The sequence below is a fragment of the Nelumbo nucifera genome, chromosome 6 (assembly GCF_055504915.1).
Source record: "Nelumbo nucifera cultivar China Antique chromosome 6, China Antique-T2T, whole genome shotgun sequence".
NCBI lineage: Eukaryota > Viridiplantae > Streptophyta > Magnoliopsida > Proteales > Nelumbonaceae > Nelumbo > Nelumbo nucifera.
In genome coordinates this window covers 63,100,631-63,117,858 of record NC_142654.1, presented here as the reverse complement: position 1 = coordinate 63,117,858, position 17,228 = coordinate 63,100,631, and the positions used below count along the sequence as shown (strand labels likewise).

Genomic DNA, 17,228 nt, shown 5'->3' with positions numbered 1-17,228 from the left:
ATTGCCTCAAGGTGGAAGGTTAACAAACCCAGAAGACCTAACTTTGAAGAGATCTCCCTACTTTCCTTGTAGAATGCTCAACACACTAGTGCTTGTATTTGAAAACTTTTGACAAGTCCCCGTTGTTAACACAGAGCTGAATAGAAGGAGCTCTTTGAACCTCTCCAACCAAAGGGAGTTGTCATGGATCATGCAATGCTAGAGTCTTCTATTTCTTTTAAAAGTTTGCTGGTCTTCTGGAAGATCAAATAAAATGATCATTCATTTAAAATTTAAGGGATAAGATTGCTCGACTTCTTCAGGGGAGCTTGTTGCAAAGATTTCTACACACATGAGTGGATGTCTATGACCAAACTGCCCATGGTGACAAGATTCTTGAAGAGGTCTATCATCCCGACATGTTGCCATTTGTCCAAGAGGTTGGTTCCTCGTCATCATGTGGAGAACAGTACCTTGCTTATAGAGGTAGAGTTAAACATGCTCCAGCTAAGAAACAAAAGGAGGCGGAAATTGGCAAATCTAGCTATTGAAGTGATGCATATGAATTGAAAAAGTCCTTTTTCCAGCAACCAAAGTATTCAAACCATAGTTGACATGACTTCCACTAACAACAAGAAACCCCACATTGATGTAATGTCTTGTACCTTTGAGGAGGAACAACAAAGAATAAAGGAGCAATAATAAAAGTAGGTGGTGCATCACTTTTCCTTAACCTCCAAAGACAATACTCTAGCAAGAAGCAGTAGAAAGATAGTGAAGCACTTGTAGTGGAAAAGCTCAGCATGGCGAGTTGACACGATTAAAGGCAACCAACAAGCAAGAGATGCAAGTCAATGTTAAGTGACAACACAACTTGTAGAAGCATCCATTGCTCTTTGTAAAAGTATATTTAATTATGTAAAACTCCAAGAATTGGTCATTCTCTTGTAAATGAAACAACTTCTACATTGTAGTCAAATGATGTTGGAAATGGACTTGATATTTCCTTCTTTTTCTTCTAAAAAAGAAGTTCTCATATTTTACATTTGTTTTGCCGGTCATAGTTTGCTCATGCGGGCTAGGAGCATTACAATGCAAAAGACTTTTTTTTTTTGTCGTTCACAGTTTAGGCTCATGCGGGCTAGGAGCATTACAATGCGAAAGACTTTTTTTTTGTCGTTTACAGTTTAGGCTCATGCGGGCCAAGAGTGTTACAATGCAAGAGACTTGTTTTTTTTTTGTTTTGTTTTCTCATTCACAGTTTAGGCGCTTGCGGGCCAAGTGCATTACAATGCAAAAGACCTTTTCTTTTGTTTTTGTCGCTCACAGTTTAGGCTCATGCAGGCCAGGAGCGTTACAATGCAAAAGACCTTGTTTTTGTTTTTGTCGTTCACAATTTAGGCTCATGCGGGCCAGAAATGTTACAATGCAAAAGACTAAGGGTAGTACATCTTAAGGTATTTTCCATTAATAAGCCCAAGACGTAGACCCTCTGGCATGACAAGGAGATAAGCACCATTATTGTAGACTTCTTTCACCATGTGAGGTCCATCCCATTTAGGGTCAAATTTCCTTCCTCAACGGTGTGAGAGAATGATAGGTCGTCGAACAACAAGGACAAGATCTCCTTTCTGAAAGGAGTGAAGACAAACCTTCTTATTGAATGCACGAGCCAAACGAGCTTGGTAGCACTTTATCCTTTGTTGAGCTTTTAACATCTTCTCGTCTAGCACTTCGAGCTCAACTAATCGTAGTTTTGCATTTTCATCTTCTGTAATTCCCTCTTGGATAGCATCCTTAGGGAGTTCATTTGTCTCTCTAGGGGAAGTACAACTTCTACACTATATACTAAAGCAAAAGGAGTTGCATTTGTAGCGGTGCGGTAAGATGTCCGATAAGCCCATAAGGCCTCATCCAAACATTCATGCCAATCTTTCTTGGACTTGGACATAATCTTCTCAAGTAATTTACAGAGAGTTTTGTTGAAGGCCTCTACAAGTCCATTGGCCACTACATTATACATGGTTGAAAACCTCTTCTTAATGCCAAACTTGTCACAAAACTGTGTCACTAATGCTGCTGAGAATGGCTTCCCATTATCTATGATTATGTAACGTGGAACACTGTAACGATAGACAATGTGAGTCCAGAGAAAGTTGACAACATCTTCTTTCTTTACTTCTCGAAGAGGAACCACTTCATCCCATTTGGAAAAGTAATCCGTTGCTGCTAGGATGAAGAGGTGCTAGTGAGAAGACTTAGGCAAGGGACCAACCACATCAAGTCCCCATGCATCAAATGGCCATGATGCAACTGTAGGATGTAGAGGTTCTAGTGGTTGGTGAATTAAATCCCCATGAATTTGACATGCTTGACATTTTTTGGCATATTCACTTGTCTTATACCATTGTTGGCCAATAGAAGCCCATTCGCTTAAGGCGATTATGGAGCTTAAGTCTTGATTGATAAGCACCACAAACTCCTGAGTGTGCTTGGTCAACTGCACTCTGGACTTCCTCTCCGTGGATACACCTCATGTAGACATCATTGAAGGAGCGTTTGTAGAGGTTTTCATTGTAGTATAGGAAACGAGGTGCTCGATGTCGTATCTCAACTCTATGCTTAGAATCTTCGGGCAACTTCCCATGCTGCAAATAGTCGATGAAGGGTTGTCTCCAGTCCTCAACATCTATAGTGAATACAGAAGCCACATTGCTTTATTGCTCTATCTCTTCTTGAGGTGACTTAGGGGGGAGACCCCATTTTGCACAAACGGGTATTGTTGTTGTTTCATCACCTGTGAGTGCTAAGACTACTGCTAGATTGGCAAGGGCATATGCTTGCTTGTTTTCGCTTCTGGGTACATGTTCAATGGTAGCATGTTCGAACTCCTTTAGTAATTGGATTGCATAAAGGTGATAGGGAACTAGGTTGTCCTTACGCACCTCATACTTTGTCTTCAATTGGTTGATTACCAATTTCGAATCCCCATAGACTGTGAGGTAGTGAATTTCCAAGTCAAGAGTCATTTCTAAGCCAATGATTAAAGCTTGGTTCTCCACCATGTTGTTAGAGCAAAGCTCAGTTAACGCAAATGCATATGTAAGGATTTCTCTGAGGCGAGACAAATACAACACCGACACCCGTACTATCTTTGCGTGTTGCTCCATCGAAAAACATCAACCATGCTGGTAAGATGTCTATACAGAAAACCTCTTCATCAAAAAAGTCTTCGGAGAGTTCCCAATCTGCTAGAATAGGATGATCTGCAAAGAAGTCTGCCAGTGCCTGTCCTTTCATAGCCTTATGTGGGATATAGGTGATGTCAAATTCTAACAAGAGGAGAGCCCATTTAACTAATCTCCTTGAAAGTACAGGTCGTGTCATGATGTACTTGAGGGGGTCTGCTCTTGAGATAAGGTGGACAGTATGTGCCAACATGTAATGCCGTAACTTCTTCGTGGCAAAGATGAGATCAAGACAAGTCTTCTCTATTGGTGAATAGTTCAACTCGGCTCCTATTAGTGTTCGACTGAGGTAGTAGAGTGCATTTTCTTTCCTTTCCTCATTGACTTGTGCCAACAAGGCTCCCACTGATTGCTCTTATGCAGCGATGTATAAGATGAGTGGCTTCTCAGGGATTGGTGCGACAAGTACTGGGGGTTTGAAAAGGTATTGCTTTATGCTCTCTAAGGCATTTTTGCATGCATCATCCCACTCAAATGGGACATCATTTTTCATCATCTTGTTGAATGGTTGACAACGTCCAGTTAGGTTGGAGATGAACCATCGAATGTAAGTCAGTCATCCTTGGAGACTCTTCAACTCTTGTAGGTTCCACGGCTCTGGCATGTTTTGGATGGCATCAATCTTTGACTAATCAATTTCAATCCCTCGATGGCGAACAATGAACCCGAAGAACTTGCCTGAGGTGACACCAAATGCACACTTGAGAGGGTTCATCTTTAGTTGATATCTCCTTAGCCTATTGAAGATGCTACGCAAATCATCGAGATAGTCTTCTCTCTTCTTAAACTTGACAACCAAGTCATCGACGTAGCACTCGACCTTCTTGTGAAGAATGCCACCGAAGATCCGCTGCATCGCGCACTGGTACGTAGCACCGGCATTCTTAAGCCCAAAATGCATCACTTTGTAACAGTAGATCCCTTTGGTGTTCGGAAAGTCATGAGTTCTTCATCCTTAGATGCCATGCAAATTTGATTGTATCCAGATGAACCGTCCATGAAGGATAATGCCTCGTGGCCAGTACTTGTATCTACCATGAGTTCAGTGATAGGCAAAGGAAAGTCATCTTTTGGGCGAGTTTGATTTAGGTCTCAGAAGTCAACACAGACCCAAATTTGACCATTCTTCTTTCTCATAGGGACAATGTTTGCAATCCAATTTGAATACTTCACCTCCCGAATGAAACCAGCTTCAATGAGCTTGTTGATTTTTGCTTCAATTTGCGGAATCAACTCGGGCCAAAATCGACGTTGTGCTTGCTTGATTGGTCGTACCCCGTGCCTAATAGAGAGGTGGTGAACAACAACCTTTGGGTCTAACCCTGGAATTTCCTTGTATGTCCAAGCAAAGACATCCTTGTGCTCCTAAAGTAGTTTGAAGTATTTGGCTTCTTCAAGGCTAAGGGGTGCACTGATGTAGATAGGTCTAGGTTCCTCTTCAGTGCCAAGGTTCAACTCCTTCAGGCCATCCACTGTTGCTTGGCCTCCTTCTTCAAAGGTAGGTGGAGCAGGCTCAAGTTCTTCATCTGAAGAAGTGCTTGACAGATCTTCGTCCTCCTCCTCAATGGTGATGTGATTAACTGAGACAATGTCTTCATCCTCAATTAGCCCTTCACTTTGTTCTTCCATGTCTTGTCCTGGTTGTCTAACTGTCAATAGTCTGTTGTCTAATTGTCAATGTCTCATTAGAGGAAACTTCCAAGTTCACCACCCTCTTCATACGATAAGGAATAACACTCCGAGGCTCTGACTTCTTTGTAGCAATGGCGCACTGTAGCCTTTGACTTTGTTGTTGGCCCTCTTTCTTTATATTGGCACCCTTGGGCCCTATGCGGGAGAGTACTGAAGTCCTTTGTGGTTGAGAAGATGACGTTGGAGCAGCATCTTGTCCTCTAAGCCTGTAAAGCTGATTGTCTTTCTCTCGGTTCTCCTAGCCAGTCGAAGATTGAACTCCGTTGTGTATGCTTCTTTTCCTTCTTATCCACCACTTCTATAGTGATGTGGTTGGATAATGCCTTCCTCCATGAAATTTGAGTTGGTGGATTTTGATGGTATCCTAAGCCAACATTTTGCTGAGGAATGTGGGAGCCTCCACTTTGTAAAGCTCTTTGCATCTTTGTTAGGCCATAGGCTTGTCCACTTGTAAGGATTGACTCAAAGTCCCCTAACTGACGATTTTCACCTTCTTTCTAACCTACCTTTTCAAGGAGCTTCTCAGCGTTGGTGTCAAACCACCCTTCTTGATGTTGCCCTACTTTACTGGTTGATGAAGCTCGAACAAATCCTTTTAAAGGTGGTTTAGAGACCGATGACTTCAATGCTGTAGAGATTGGAAGCATAAGATCCTTCACGAGAACTTCAATATTGCTCTTTGATATTGGTGTAATGCTTGGTGTAGCCATTACCTCAAAAGGCAGTTGCCCTCCCTTCTCCTCGACTTTGGTGTGTAACGAAGCATGAGGATTGATTGGTTAAAAGAAGGGAAAGTCGATGGTGGAGTTGTTCGCAAGGTAGCAAGTGCATGTTGATTTTGTAGATGCTCCTTGTCACCACTTGAAGATGCAGTTTCTTCTTCATGTGTCATGTTTTCCTTTTCCTTCCAAACCTTCATTGCGTAAGATTTTGGCATAGAGACCGGAAAATCTTCTGAGATGGCCTTATCAGCATAGAACTTTGTGTCAGCAAAATGTGCTTCAGTTTTGTTGAAAGGCTCTGGCTCAGCGACTACTTTCCTCTGTGTTCCATTATGGTAGTATTTGAAGCATTGGTGCCACGTCAAAGGAACCACTCCTGTCTCATGCAATCTCGAGATGCACCATGCCCACGACACATTGTCCCTTTTGATTAAAACCTTGGATTGTCAACTTGCTCTTTAGCAATTCATCCTTGTCAATCCCAGGTTGTTTCATAGTGGAGACTGGAATGATGTTGATAGCAAATCCACAATCAATGAGGATGCATGACATCTTCTGTTCACGAACATATCCAGCAACATACAAGGGTCTGTTATGTAGACGTGACCCAAGTTGTAAATCCTCATCTGTAAAGGTATTTGTCGCCATCCAATCCGTGCAGTTGTCCCCTTTTGCTACTTTGCTTTGGTACTTGTTGGGGAGGATCAGGGTCTTTGCCATTGCAAAGCGAGCCTTCTGCGGTAGTTGTAGCAGTTGGGTAAGGCTTAAGTGGGATGGCAGTTCCTTCGGTTGCTTTATTACTTCTTCGTTACACATGGGGTGCTCTTGAAGAAGCCTTGTCATGTCTTTCTCCTCGTCGGATGAATCTTCTTCAATTGATGGTGATGTTTCCTCTTCGTCAACTGTCACTATGTATATCGCTACACATTCCTCTGAAAAAAGTTATCTTGGCATGAACTCCCAAAGGGTTACTGGAGTTGGATGAGGCTATTTTAACACTTCCTCCTCACTAGCTGGTGGTACCTGAAATGCTTTCTTCTTCAACACTTTCTTCTTCTTAGAGGCATTGTGTATTCGCCATCATTTAGTCCTCTTTGGTCTAGTTGACGTAGGGACGATGGGACGAGGGGTCTTATTCTTATGTCGGGAGACAATGGTCCATCCGATCTCATCTTGAGGAGATGTTTCTAATTCACTTAGTAGATGGAGATAGTCTTGCCCCTATTCAAAATGATTCCTTCGGGTTTGTATCATACCTTCTACTTGGGTTTTTTGCTGGTGAAGGTGGACCACCCATCTTCTATCTCATCTTCCGAAACAGATGACTCTTCCCAATAGTCCAAGTCATCAGTCATCAGCTCATAGAGAGTTGGGATGTCGGGATTCCCGAACCTCGGCATGTTAGGATAAGCATAGAAAGTGGTCACCTCTTGATTAACAATAAAATGGATAAGAATTGCCCCCACTAGGAGGGATGTTGTAGGAAACACCATTATTGGGGGTCTAGCTACCTTGCCCCCAGTCTCCATATTTGAGGAGAATCTACTGAGTTGTGCTGTGGTGTTGACTTCCCTTTGGTGGGTGTAGAATTCCTTGAGGTCTGGACACTCGCTAAAGCTTGAGTAGAGGAGGAAGAACCTATAGAGGGTTGTAGTGGTACTGGGTTAAAAGACCCAAAAGTCACTATAGTGACGTTAGTAGCAGCAAAATTATCACCAAGATCTAACTCGACCTTTCCTTGTTCTGTAAGATGAAGTATTTTGTCCTTCAGGACAAAACACTTTTCAGTTGGATGACTTATCATCCGATGGTACTAGCAGTACTTGGGGTCAATCACACGTCCTTGCTCTTCAAGTCGCTTGGGTGGTGGAAGCTCAATCAACTTTGATTGGAGTAGCTGGCTAAGCATTTCTGGAATGTCGGAGTTAGGGAATGGATACTCCTTCTCTTCTAATTCCTTCAAAGTAGGCATAGACTTCTCTTGGCCTTGGTTTGCAAAAGATTTCACTTTGATCTCCGTCTTCTTCTTCTTGTCGGAGATCTTAACTGGTGCAGTGGTAGTGTTCATGACTTCCTTTCCTTTGGAGGAGGAGGTCTTAAGGTCCTTCTTGACATATTTCTTTCCTTCATTCTTTTCACGAGGATCACTTAGTTGAGTACTTCCATGCTTGGCTATCTGGATCTCCAAGTCATGAGCTCGAGTAGCTAACTCTTCAAAGGTTGTAGGCATGTTCCCTTTAAGGCTGTAGAGTAGTCCCCAATGCATCCCTTGGACGCATGTGTCTATTGCAGAGGATTGGCTTATTTGTTCCTTGCACTGAAAGGCGAGGTTCCTCCACTGCTCAATGTAGTTGTTAATGGACTCATCCTTTCTTTGCCTTGTAGTGGAGAGAGTTCTGGAAGTCCAATAGTTCGTTGTGTACAATAGAAGCGAGTGGGGAATTCTCTCTCAAGCTGGTCCCAATTGTCGATGGAGTTGGGTTGGAGGTCGGTGTACCAATCAAATGCTATAGACTTGAGGGAGCGAACAAACTATTTCACCATTTGATCATCGTAGGTTCCCACGTTGTTGCAAGTCTCGATGAAGTGGGCTATGTGCTACTTCAGATTGCCTTTCTCGTCGAACTGTTGGAACTGAGGAGGTTGGTAGCTGACTAGCATGCACATCTCATCAATGTGGCGAGTGTATGGTTTGGCATACACTAGAGAGGTCTGTGGAACTCCTCCATATTGAGCCCTTATGGTGTCAACGATCATGTACTGGAGTTGTTGCACTGTTAGAAAAGTGACAGAAACTTGGTGGTGTCTTGCATCATGTTCTGCACTATGACCCGATCATTCTCCTCTTATTGCTGCTTTTGTTGCTCTTTGAGGATGGGAGTCATTGGAGGAGTGAATCCTGGAGGGTGGGAAGGTCCTTGACTGGACTTTGGTTGGCAGTTTTGTATCTCCAATTTGTTCATCAGGAAGGCAATCTAGAGATCCTTCTCAGCATTGGAGCTCTTGAGGTTGTCAATAGCTTCAACCATCTTCTGGAGTCGTTCTTCCATCGCCGCGACTTCTGTCATCATCACTAGTACGATGCCATTAGAAGCAGAGTAGGAGTTGTGTGATGGAGAGGAGTAAGACTCTGTCCTCGACATAGTGCTATATTGGTCATCGTGGAGAAAGTGTTTCTTTCCTTTCACATCAATGTTTGGAGATTTGAAGAGGCTTTCCTTCTATAGAGTAGTTGCCTTGGTGATTTTCCGTGTAGGAAGCTCCGCTGGAGACGATAGCTGCACTTTGTTGGATTTCGCCATGGCACGTATGATAGGACGGTTGTAGGAAAAACCAAAAGCGCCAGAGGACTTGTGGAAGGAAGTTGCAGCCTTCTTAGTAGCCATTGGATGACTACTGCAGTTGTCGACTCGAAAGATGAGAGGAAGAGAGTGTCCCACCGGGAGTGCCAGAAATTTGTTGACATAAATTTCATGTATTTCAATTAACACAAAATATGGAGACAAATTACAAAAACAAATTTGTAATAAAGAAAACAAACAAGGGAATGAACTCTCTTTGATTTCTGCTTGATGACGTGAGCAACCTCTGATTGACGGTCGAATTTGGTGAAGACGAGGGCCGTTAGCGTGTTTCTCAAACTTCTTGAAATGTTGATGTACATTTTCTTAATTTTGGTGCTTTGGGAGATTTGGTGTAGATTTCTTCACTCCGGGCTTCGCGCTTGATCAGCTGTAAAGTATGCTTCTCTATGAAGGGCCCTTTTGTGGTGGTTTGTGTCTCGTCCAAAATTATTACCCTTGGCTAAGCGGTCCTTGAAGCGTAGCTTTAGGTGTCAAATCAACAAAGAAGCTGATTAAACCAACAAAAGGATGTACCGCTAAGAGTGAATAACCTAGAGAAAATGATTTTCTAAAAATAAAAAGATGAGCAAAAATATTTGAATAAAAGTAACGATGATTAAATGATGAAAAGTAGTATTGTGATGAACAAAGCTTCGAGATCCACTTGATCGATTTGCTTAACTGGTCTTGACTTTGGTTCCTATTTATTACTCAATTGCAAATTTCACATCCCAAACAAACAATCGGAAAATATAACTTTGAAACCAACGACAAGAACAAAAGTATTTGTTCTAAGAGAATTAATTTTCGATGAAAAACAAAATGATCTATTCTTACAAGCTACTCAAGAACAACAATATACCAAATTAACAGTATTGCAGTCAATGATCAACTCATAAAATAAATCTACCCAATCAATTATTTTCTAACAAATTGCACATAAAAATAGCATGATTAATCTTATATGGAAATTGAAGAATATAAGTTCAGGGTTTATCAAAATAATAAAAGAAATCTCTTAAGAACAAAATTAAACATTTAAATCTCTCAAGGAATCAAAGTAAAATAACAAGTAAAACTCATCGATCAAGATCCTCCCTAGCCTTGTCGAAGCTTTAGCCACGCTTGGACGTCATTCTCCCCTCTTCTCTATGAAAGAATGAGAAAATAATGCCAAAATAACCTCTGCAAGTCGTCCCTTTTTTGTCAGATTTTTTTTCCTTTTTATTATGATGCCAGGCTCCTCAATCTACTTAGCCCGGATCCGCTTCTTATCCCCCAATTTTCACTTGGATAGGGATTGATTTAGAAGAAGTTATCAATAGATGAATTGTAGCCCTATCTCTTATCTATCCATAGCCTCAATAATCATTGAATTTTAACATTTGTAGAGAAATATATGCCCAAAATACCAGACCCTATTCAGAGTAAAACGGGAAACGAATCAACACTCATACTTGGGTCATTGAACTTGGGTTTGGGTTTCTTGGACCTATGTTTGGGCTTTCTTCCACTCAGTTATTAATTCTTTCAGCATAAAAATTGCACAAATAATAAAATTGACACTTATAAAATTATTATGAAAAAATATTATTTTTAAGATCTTTATTTTACAAATGTCAATTGTTGAACACACTTTAGATATACATTTTCATTCTTTCATCACAACCCCCAACCAGCTTATTGCTAATCCCTAGCAATTTAAGCGCAAATGAAAAGACAAAGCATGATGATTAGCTTAAATAGAAATTCAGCAAAACCCCCTAGGTATTTCAAACAAAAAGGTCGGAAAAATATCACAAATGCTATCAAGGTTACTTTAATTATAATTTCCAAAAGTGAGTGTGTGTGAACTAAGCAAAACCTTCATACCACAAACCGCAACACATAAAACCTTGAGAATTAGTCAAAGTAAAAGCTTCAACTCCATATCCTCACAGGTAAGTTGTTTTAAGGCAAAGGATTTCTCTCATAGAGTTGGAAATCAGATAAACACTCAAAGAGAAGGCCAAATTTACGGACAAACAAACAAACGATCAATTGATCAAAAGATAGGAAAGTTAGCTGTTTAGAACTCCACCATTATTACCACCAAGAAGCTTTAGGATTTCGATCAGTCAAATACAAGAACAGTACGAATAGAAATCGAGCCTGGTGAGAAAGACTGTCCCCAAGAAAATAAGTTTTTGTCTTTTGAATTGACGGAAGACTTTATTGTACTGAGTCTTCTTCTTCAATTTTTTTTCTTTTTTTTTCTTTTTTTCTCTTCTCTTTTTTCTTTTGATAATGCAAAGCAGGGAAAGTTCAGAGTTTCTCACATAACTAATATTACATATGTTATTCCAAAGGCTTCACATGACATAACACGAACTAGCTCCCCCTCTCTTTTTTTTTCTTTTTTTTAGAAATGGACTAATATCATCCTTCAGCTTATCATCTAAACATTCCTCAAATCAAGAAATGTCAATTTAAACAGTAACTAACCAATTCAATGAAAGTTCATAAGTTGTTTCCTCAACTCTCCACTCACTCACGAAAAATGTCTGAGTCTAGAAAAATGTGCACTTAAACATGACAATTCTCTTAGTTATATATATTGAACATCTATTTAACCACAAAGCTTAGTATTGTGCGCAAAAAGTTTTCAGAAGTTATTCTTTGATAATCAATATAGAAAAGTGACTTAAACCAAACAATTTTGAAATCATACCTAGATAGAAGAGCAGAAAATCCAATCTAAGCTTTTCAAGCATGCAATGCAAACTTATTCACACAAAACTACCAGAATAAAACAATAAGTAAAGTGTTGATTGTCTCTCTTTCACACAAGAAGAATGTATATAAAAAAGTGTGCATATTATGTGCATGCAATGCTATCACCCCCAACCTGAATGAGACAGTGTCCTCACTAGCATAAAAATAAAAGAAATAGCAAAGCAAAGGTAAGGGACACCTGATCGATGGACTGAGACTAGACTTGCAAATTTATCAAATAGAAGAAGGAAACATAAAAAGAAAAACTAATAAAAGAAAAAAAATAATTAAAAGAAAAGAAAAATAAAAGTGGTAGTGCAGAAAGATAGAACCTAATTAAGCATTATAAACCGGAGCTACAAGAGTGATCTCCTCATGTTGGTCTACCCTCTCCACATAATGCTTCAACCGTTGTCCATTGACTCGGAAAACCCTCCCATCGGTCAGATCCTCAATCTCAATAGCACCGTTAGGAAAGACTCGCTTCACAAAAAATGGACCTGTCCATCTAGATCTCAGCTTTCCTAGGTGGAGATGCAAATGGGAATCATATAGATGCACCCATTGGTTTGGCTCAAAATTCTTCCTTAGGATCTGTTTATCATGAGCCACTTTTAGTCTAGCCTTGTAGATCCTAGAATTATCATATGCATCGTTCCTCAGTTCTTCTATCTCTAACAACTGTAACTTCCTTTGAATACCTGCAACATTTAAATCAAAATTAAGTGCTTTGACAGCCCAATAAGCTTTATACTCAAGCTCTACAGGTAAATGACATGCTTTTCCATAAATGAGTCGGTATAGTGACATCCCAAGGATAGTTTTGTAAACAGTATGGTACGCCCAAAGTGCATTAGAAAGGCGTAAAGACCAATCTTTTCGGCTCGGGTTGACCATCTTTTCCAAAATTTGCTTGACCTCCCTATAGCTAACTCAGCTTGCCCATTGGTCTATGGATGGTAAACAGTTGATACCTTGTGAATAACGTCGTACCTGCGCATCAAAGCTTCAAAAGAACGATTACAAAAATGTGCCCCTTGATCACTAATGATCGCACATGGCATACCATACCTAGATAACACATTTTCTTTTAAGAACTTAACAACAACTTTGTTATCATTAGTATGGCACGTCACAGCTCCAACCCATTTAGACACATAGTCAACAGCAAGAAGAATATAAAGATAACCAAAAGAAGGTGAAAATGGCCCCATGAAATCAATACCCTAACAATAAAAAATCTCAATAACCAAGATGGGGTTAAGGGGCATCATGTGACGACGAGTTAGCATACCTAACCTTTGGCACCTATCACAAGAACGACAAAAAACATTAGTATCCTTAAACAAATTAGGCCAATAAAGACCACTTTGCAAAACCTTTGCAATAGTCTTCTTCATAGAAAAATGGCCACCACAAGCTTCCGAATGACAAAAATTAAGGACACTATTAATCTCACTTTCTAGAATACAACGCCTCATGATTTGGTCAGGGCAATACTTAAACAAGTAGGAATCATCCAAAAAAAATTCCTTACCTCAACCAAGAACTTGCGTTTATCTTGTGCACTCCAGTTCGATGGAACTTTACCTAAAACCAAGTAGTTAACGATGTGGGCATACCATGGCACTTGGCTAACGGTGAATAAATGCTTGTCGGGGAAGTCATCTCAAATGGGTGGGTCATCATTAGCAGAATTATTGAACTCCAATCGAGACAAGTGATCAACCACTACATTTTCAATGCCCTTCTTATCTTTGATTGTTAGATCAAATTTCTGCAAAAGCAAAACCCACTTAATCAAGCAAGTCCTAGAATCCTTCTTAAAAAGAAGGTGCTTAAGAGCTACGTGGTTAGTAAACTCAGTAATAGGTGAACTAGTGAGATAAGCACGAAATTTATCTAAAGCAAAAACAACAGCTAGTAGCTCCTTTTCAATTGTAGAATAATTCCTTTGAGCTCTATTAAGAGTTCTACTAATATAATAAATAACAAAGGGCTTCCCCTCCCTTCGTTGGCCTAAAACAACTCCCACTGCATAGTTACTAGCATCACACATAATCTCAAATGGAAGGTTCCAATCCAGTGATTGCATGGTCGGTGCAATGGTTAGCTTAGTGATGAGAGTTCTAAAAGCTTCTTCACACTCTGAGGTCCAATCGAACTTGGCATCTTTGACAAGGAGGTTGCATAATGGTCGTGCTATAGCAGAAAAATTCTATATGAACTTCCTATAAAAACCAGCATGTCTGAGAAAAGACCGGACTTCTCTTACCGTTTTGGGAGTGGGTAATTTAGATATCAACTCCATTTTGGCCTTGTCAACCTCTTTTCCTATTTCAAACACGATGTGTCCCAAAACTATACCTGAAGGCACCATGAAATGGCATTTCTCCCAGTTAAGCACAAGTCCTTTTTCTTTACACCTAGTCAAAACCACTTTCAAATTAAGTAAGCATGAATCAAAAGAATCACTAAAAATAGTCAAATCATCCATAAAGACTTCCATGCATTTTTCAACCATATCAGAAAACACACCAAGCATGCAACGTTGAAAAGTAGCTGGAGCATTACATAAACCAAATGGCATCCTACAGAAAGCATAAGTACCAAAAGGACATGTAAAAGTAGTCTTATCCTGATTTTCTAAAGCTATCTCAATCTGATAATAGCTTGAATAACCATCAAGAAAGCAATAGAAAGGATGGACAGCCACACATTTTAAGATTTGGTTAATAAATGGCAATGGAAAATGGTCTTTCTAAGAGGCTGCGTTTAATTTCCTATAGTCAATGCACATGCGCCACCCAGTTACTACCCTAGTGGGAACAAGAACTCATTCCTCATTTTTAACTACTATGACCCCTGATTTCTTTGGCACAACCTATGTAGGACTAACCCATTTACTGTTAGATATAGGATATATGATTCCTGCGTCTAACAGTTTTAAGACCTCATTTTTAACAACTTCTTTCATTATTGGGTTCAATCTTCTTTGGGGGTCTCGACGTGGGATAGTTTCTTCTTCTAAATGAATCCTATGAGAATATATCAGTGGGCTTATACCTTTAATGCTAGCTATGGTCCAACCTAGTGTAGCCTTATGTTCTCTTAACAGATTTATCAATTTCTCATCTTGCTCAACACTAAGTTCAGAAGATATTATAACAGGAAAGGTATCACCCGGTCCCAAAAATGCATGTTTCAATCCTTCAGGTAGTGGGGATAACTCCACTTTGGGTGTCTCCACAGAATATGGCTTTGGCTGGTCTCTCTCACGTGGCAACTCCTCAAAGCGTGGTTTCCAAAACTTCTACTTATCCTGCATATCATTAGAAATAGAGAAAACATTAGAAACATCATTAACAGGATGAAATAAAAATTCAGAATTCAAATCAGAATCACAGATGAGATATTCTAAAGATTCAGAATTTTCCCTTTCATCTACTTCCTCTATAATGAGAGAGTCTATCATGTAGGTATAATAGCACTCGTCCTCGTCTCGGGGCTGCTTCCCAATATGATAAATGTTCACCTCAAGAGTTATATTCCCAAATGAAAGCTTCATTAAACCATTCCTATAATTAATAAGAGCATTGGTTGTATCAAGGAATGGCATTCCTAAAATAAGCAGAATCTTCGACTCACTGTCAACTACAGATTGAGTATCTAAAACCAAAAAATCAACAGGATAATAGAATTTATCAATCTGAAGCAAACATCTTCCACTATCCCCCTTGGTTTCCGAATAGAATGGTCAGCCAACTGTAACACCACGAACGTGGGTTTTATCTCTCTAAGACCTAATTGCAAGTAAACTGAATAAGGCATTAAATTTACACTTGCTCCTAGGTCCAAGAGAGCTTGACCGAACTCTTGTGTCCCAATATGATAGGCAATTATGGGGCACCCTGGATTTTTATACTTTGGCGGCGTTCTCTGCTCAATCACCGCACTTACCTGTTCTATTAGAAATGCAGTTTTCTTGACATGGTCTCTCCTTTTCATGGTACATAGATCCTTGATCACCTTAGCATAAGTTGGTACCTGCTTAATCACATGCAACAAATGTAGATTAATCTTAAATTCTTTCAAATGTTCCAAAATTTCACCTTGGTTGTCTGAAAATTTTCCTCCAAATCTGAGAGCTTGGGAAAAGGGCACTTGGATCGTAGCCTCATTTTCTAGCTCTTTTGAGGGGGCATCTTCAATTCTCCTTAAAGTGGTGACATTTGTGCGAGGTGGGCTTGGCAAAGGCCCATCTAAAACCTTACCACTGCGAGTAGTGATGGTGTGGACCCCCTTAATGTTCTCCGGATCAGAGGTGGATTCCTGTACCATATGTGACCCCTTCGGATTGGTCTGAGGATGAGATGGAATTTTGCCTCTCTCTTGTATAGTAAGAACAATGGTAAGTTTAGTTATCTGACTCTTGATATCCTTATTCTCTTCAACCACTTGCACAAAAACAGATTCAAACTTTTGGTTAGTCTTACTCTGTGCCTCCATAAATGCTTGAAGTGTTTCCTTTAAAGGATTCCTATTCGGTCAAGCATTGTATTGGGGTGTAGGATGAAATCTGGATGGTTGCGCCTCTACACTCCAATTGTTGTTGGATGATGTGGGTTGGTTTTGATCATTCCAACTAAAATTGGGATGGTTCCTCCAACTAGGGTTATAGGTCTCTGAATAGGGTGAGAAAGGTTTCCTATACATTCCTAAGGCGTTACATTGTTCCTCATAAACCTCTCTCACCTCACCATAGGTTGGGCAATCCTGAGCTAAGTGATCCGATCCCCCCAGACAAAACATGAAATTTGAGTTTCTACCCTGGCACCCGTGTGGATGACTTTATTATTTCTCATCTTTAAGGCTTCAAGTTCCCTAATTACAGCTTCTAATTGGGCTTTGAGGTTGTCTTCCTCCTTAAGATGGTAAATCCCAGTTGGACGTGATCTATTAGTACTATCAGTAGCACTAGGTCCAATCCACGTGTAGGCTTTCTCAGCTAACTCATTCAAGTAATCCATGGCTTCTTCAGGATCCTTTTGCAAAAACTCCCCATTACACATCATCTCTATGAATTGGCACTCCCTACTGGTTAAACCCTCATAAAAATAACTAACTAGCCTCCAAATTTCATACCCATGGTGCGAACACAGGTTCTGTAGCTCTTTAAATCTCTCCCAGGCTTGGTATGGGGTTTAACTATCCTTTTGAAAAAATGTTGAGATCTGTCTCTTAAGGTTGTTGGTCTTATGGTGCAGGAAGTACTTGTTAAAGAAAGTTTGGGTCATCTTCGCCCATGTACCTATGGATCTCGGTCTCAAAGAGTATAGCCAACTCTTAGATTTCTCTTTTAGGGAAAAAGGGAAAATTTTCAGCCTAACAATGTCTACAATATCAGCTCGGTTATGAAAGGTGGCCACTATCTCTTCAAATTCCCTAATGTGCACATATGGATTCTCATTGTCTAAACCATGGAAATT

The 17,228-nt window shown here is 40.1% G+C and overlaps 1 protein-coding gene, 1 non-coding gene and 1 pseudogene across 2 annotated transcripts; 1 reads left to right on the top strand and 2 right to left on the bottom strand.

Annotated features, from left to right (window-relative positions):
- Positions 1-1,723: 1,723 nt before the first annotated feature.
- LOC109115191 (uncharacterized) lies at positions 1,724-3,044 on the bottom strand. Its single transcript, XM_019198924.1, has 3 exons — positions 2,777-3,044; positions 2,385-2,668; positions 1,724-2,224 (listed from the first exon to the last, which is right to left on the bottom strand). Exons 1-3 carry the CDS (start codon positions 3,042-3,044, stop codon positions 1,724-1,726), a joined length of 1,053 nt encoding a protein of 350 aa, XP_019054469.1.
- Positions 3,045-12,075: 9,031 nt separating this feature from the next.
- Positions 12,076-16,811, bottom strand: LOC109115190 (uncharacterized; annotated as a pseudogene).
- Positions 16,812-16,881: 70 nt separating this feature from the next.
- LOC148791118 (small nucleolar RNA R71) lies at positions 16,882-16,988 on the top strand. The gene has a single exon (XR_016078051.1). It is a non-coding gene; the product is annotated as a small nucleolar RNA R71 (small nucleolar RNA).
- The last annotated feature ends 240 nt before the right edge of the window (positions 16,989-17,228 follow it).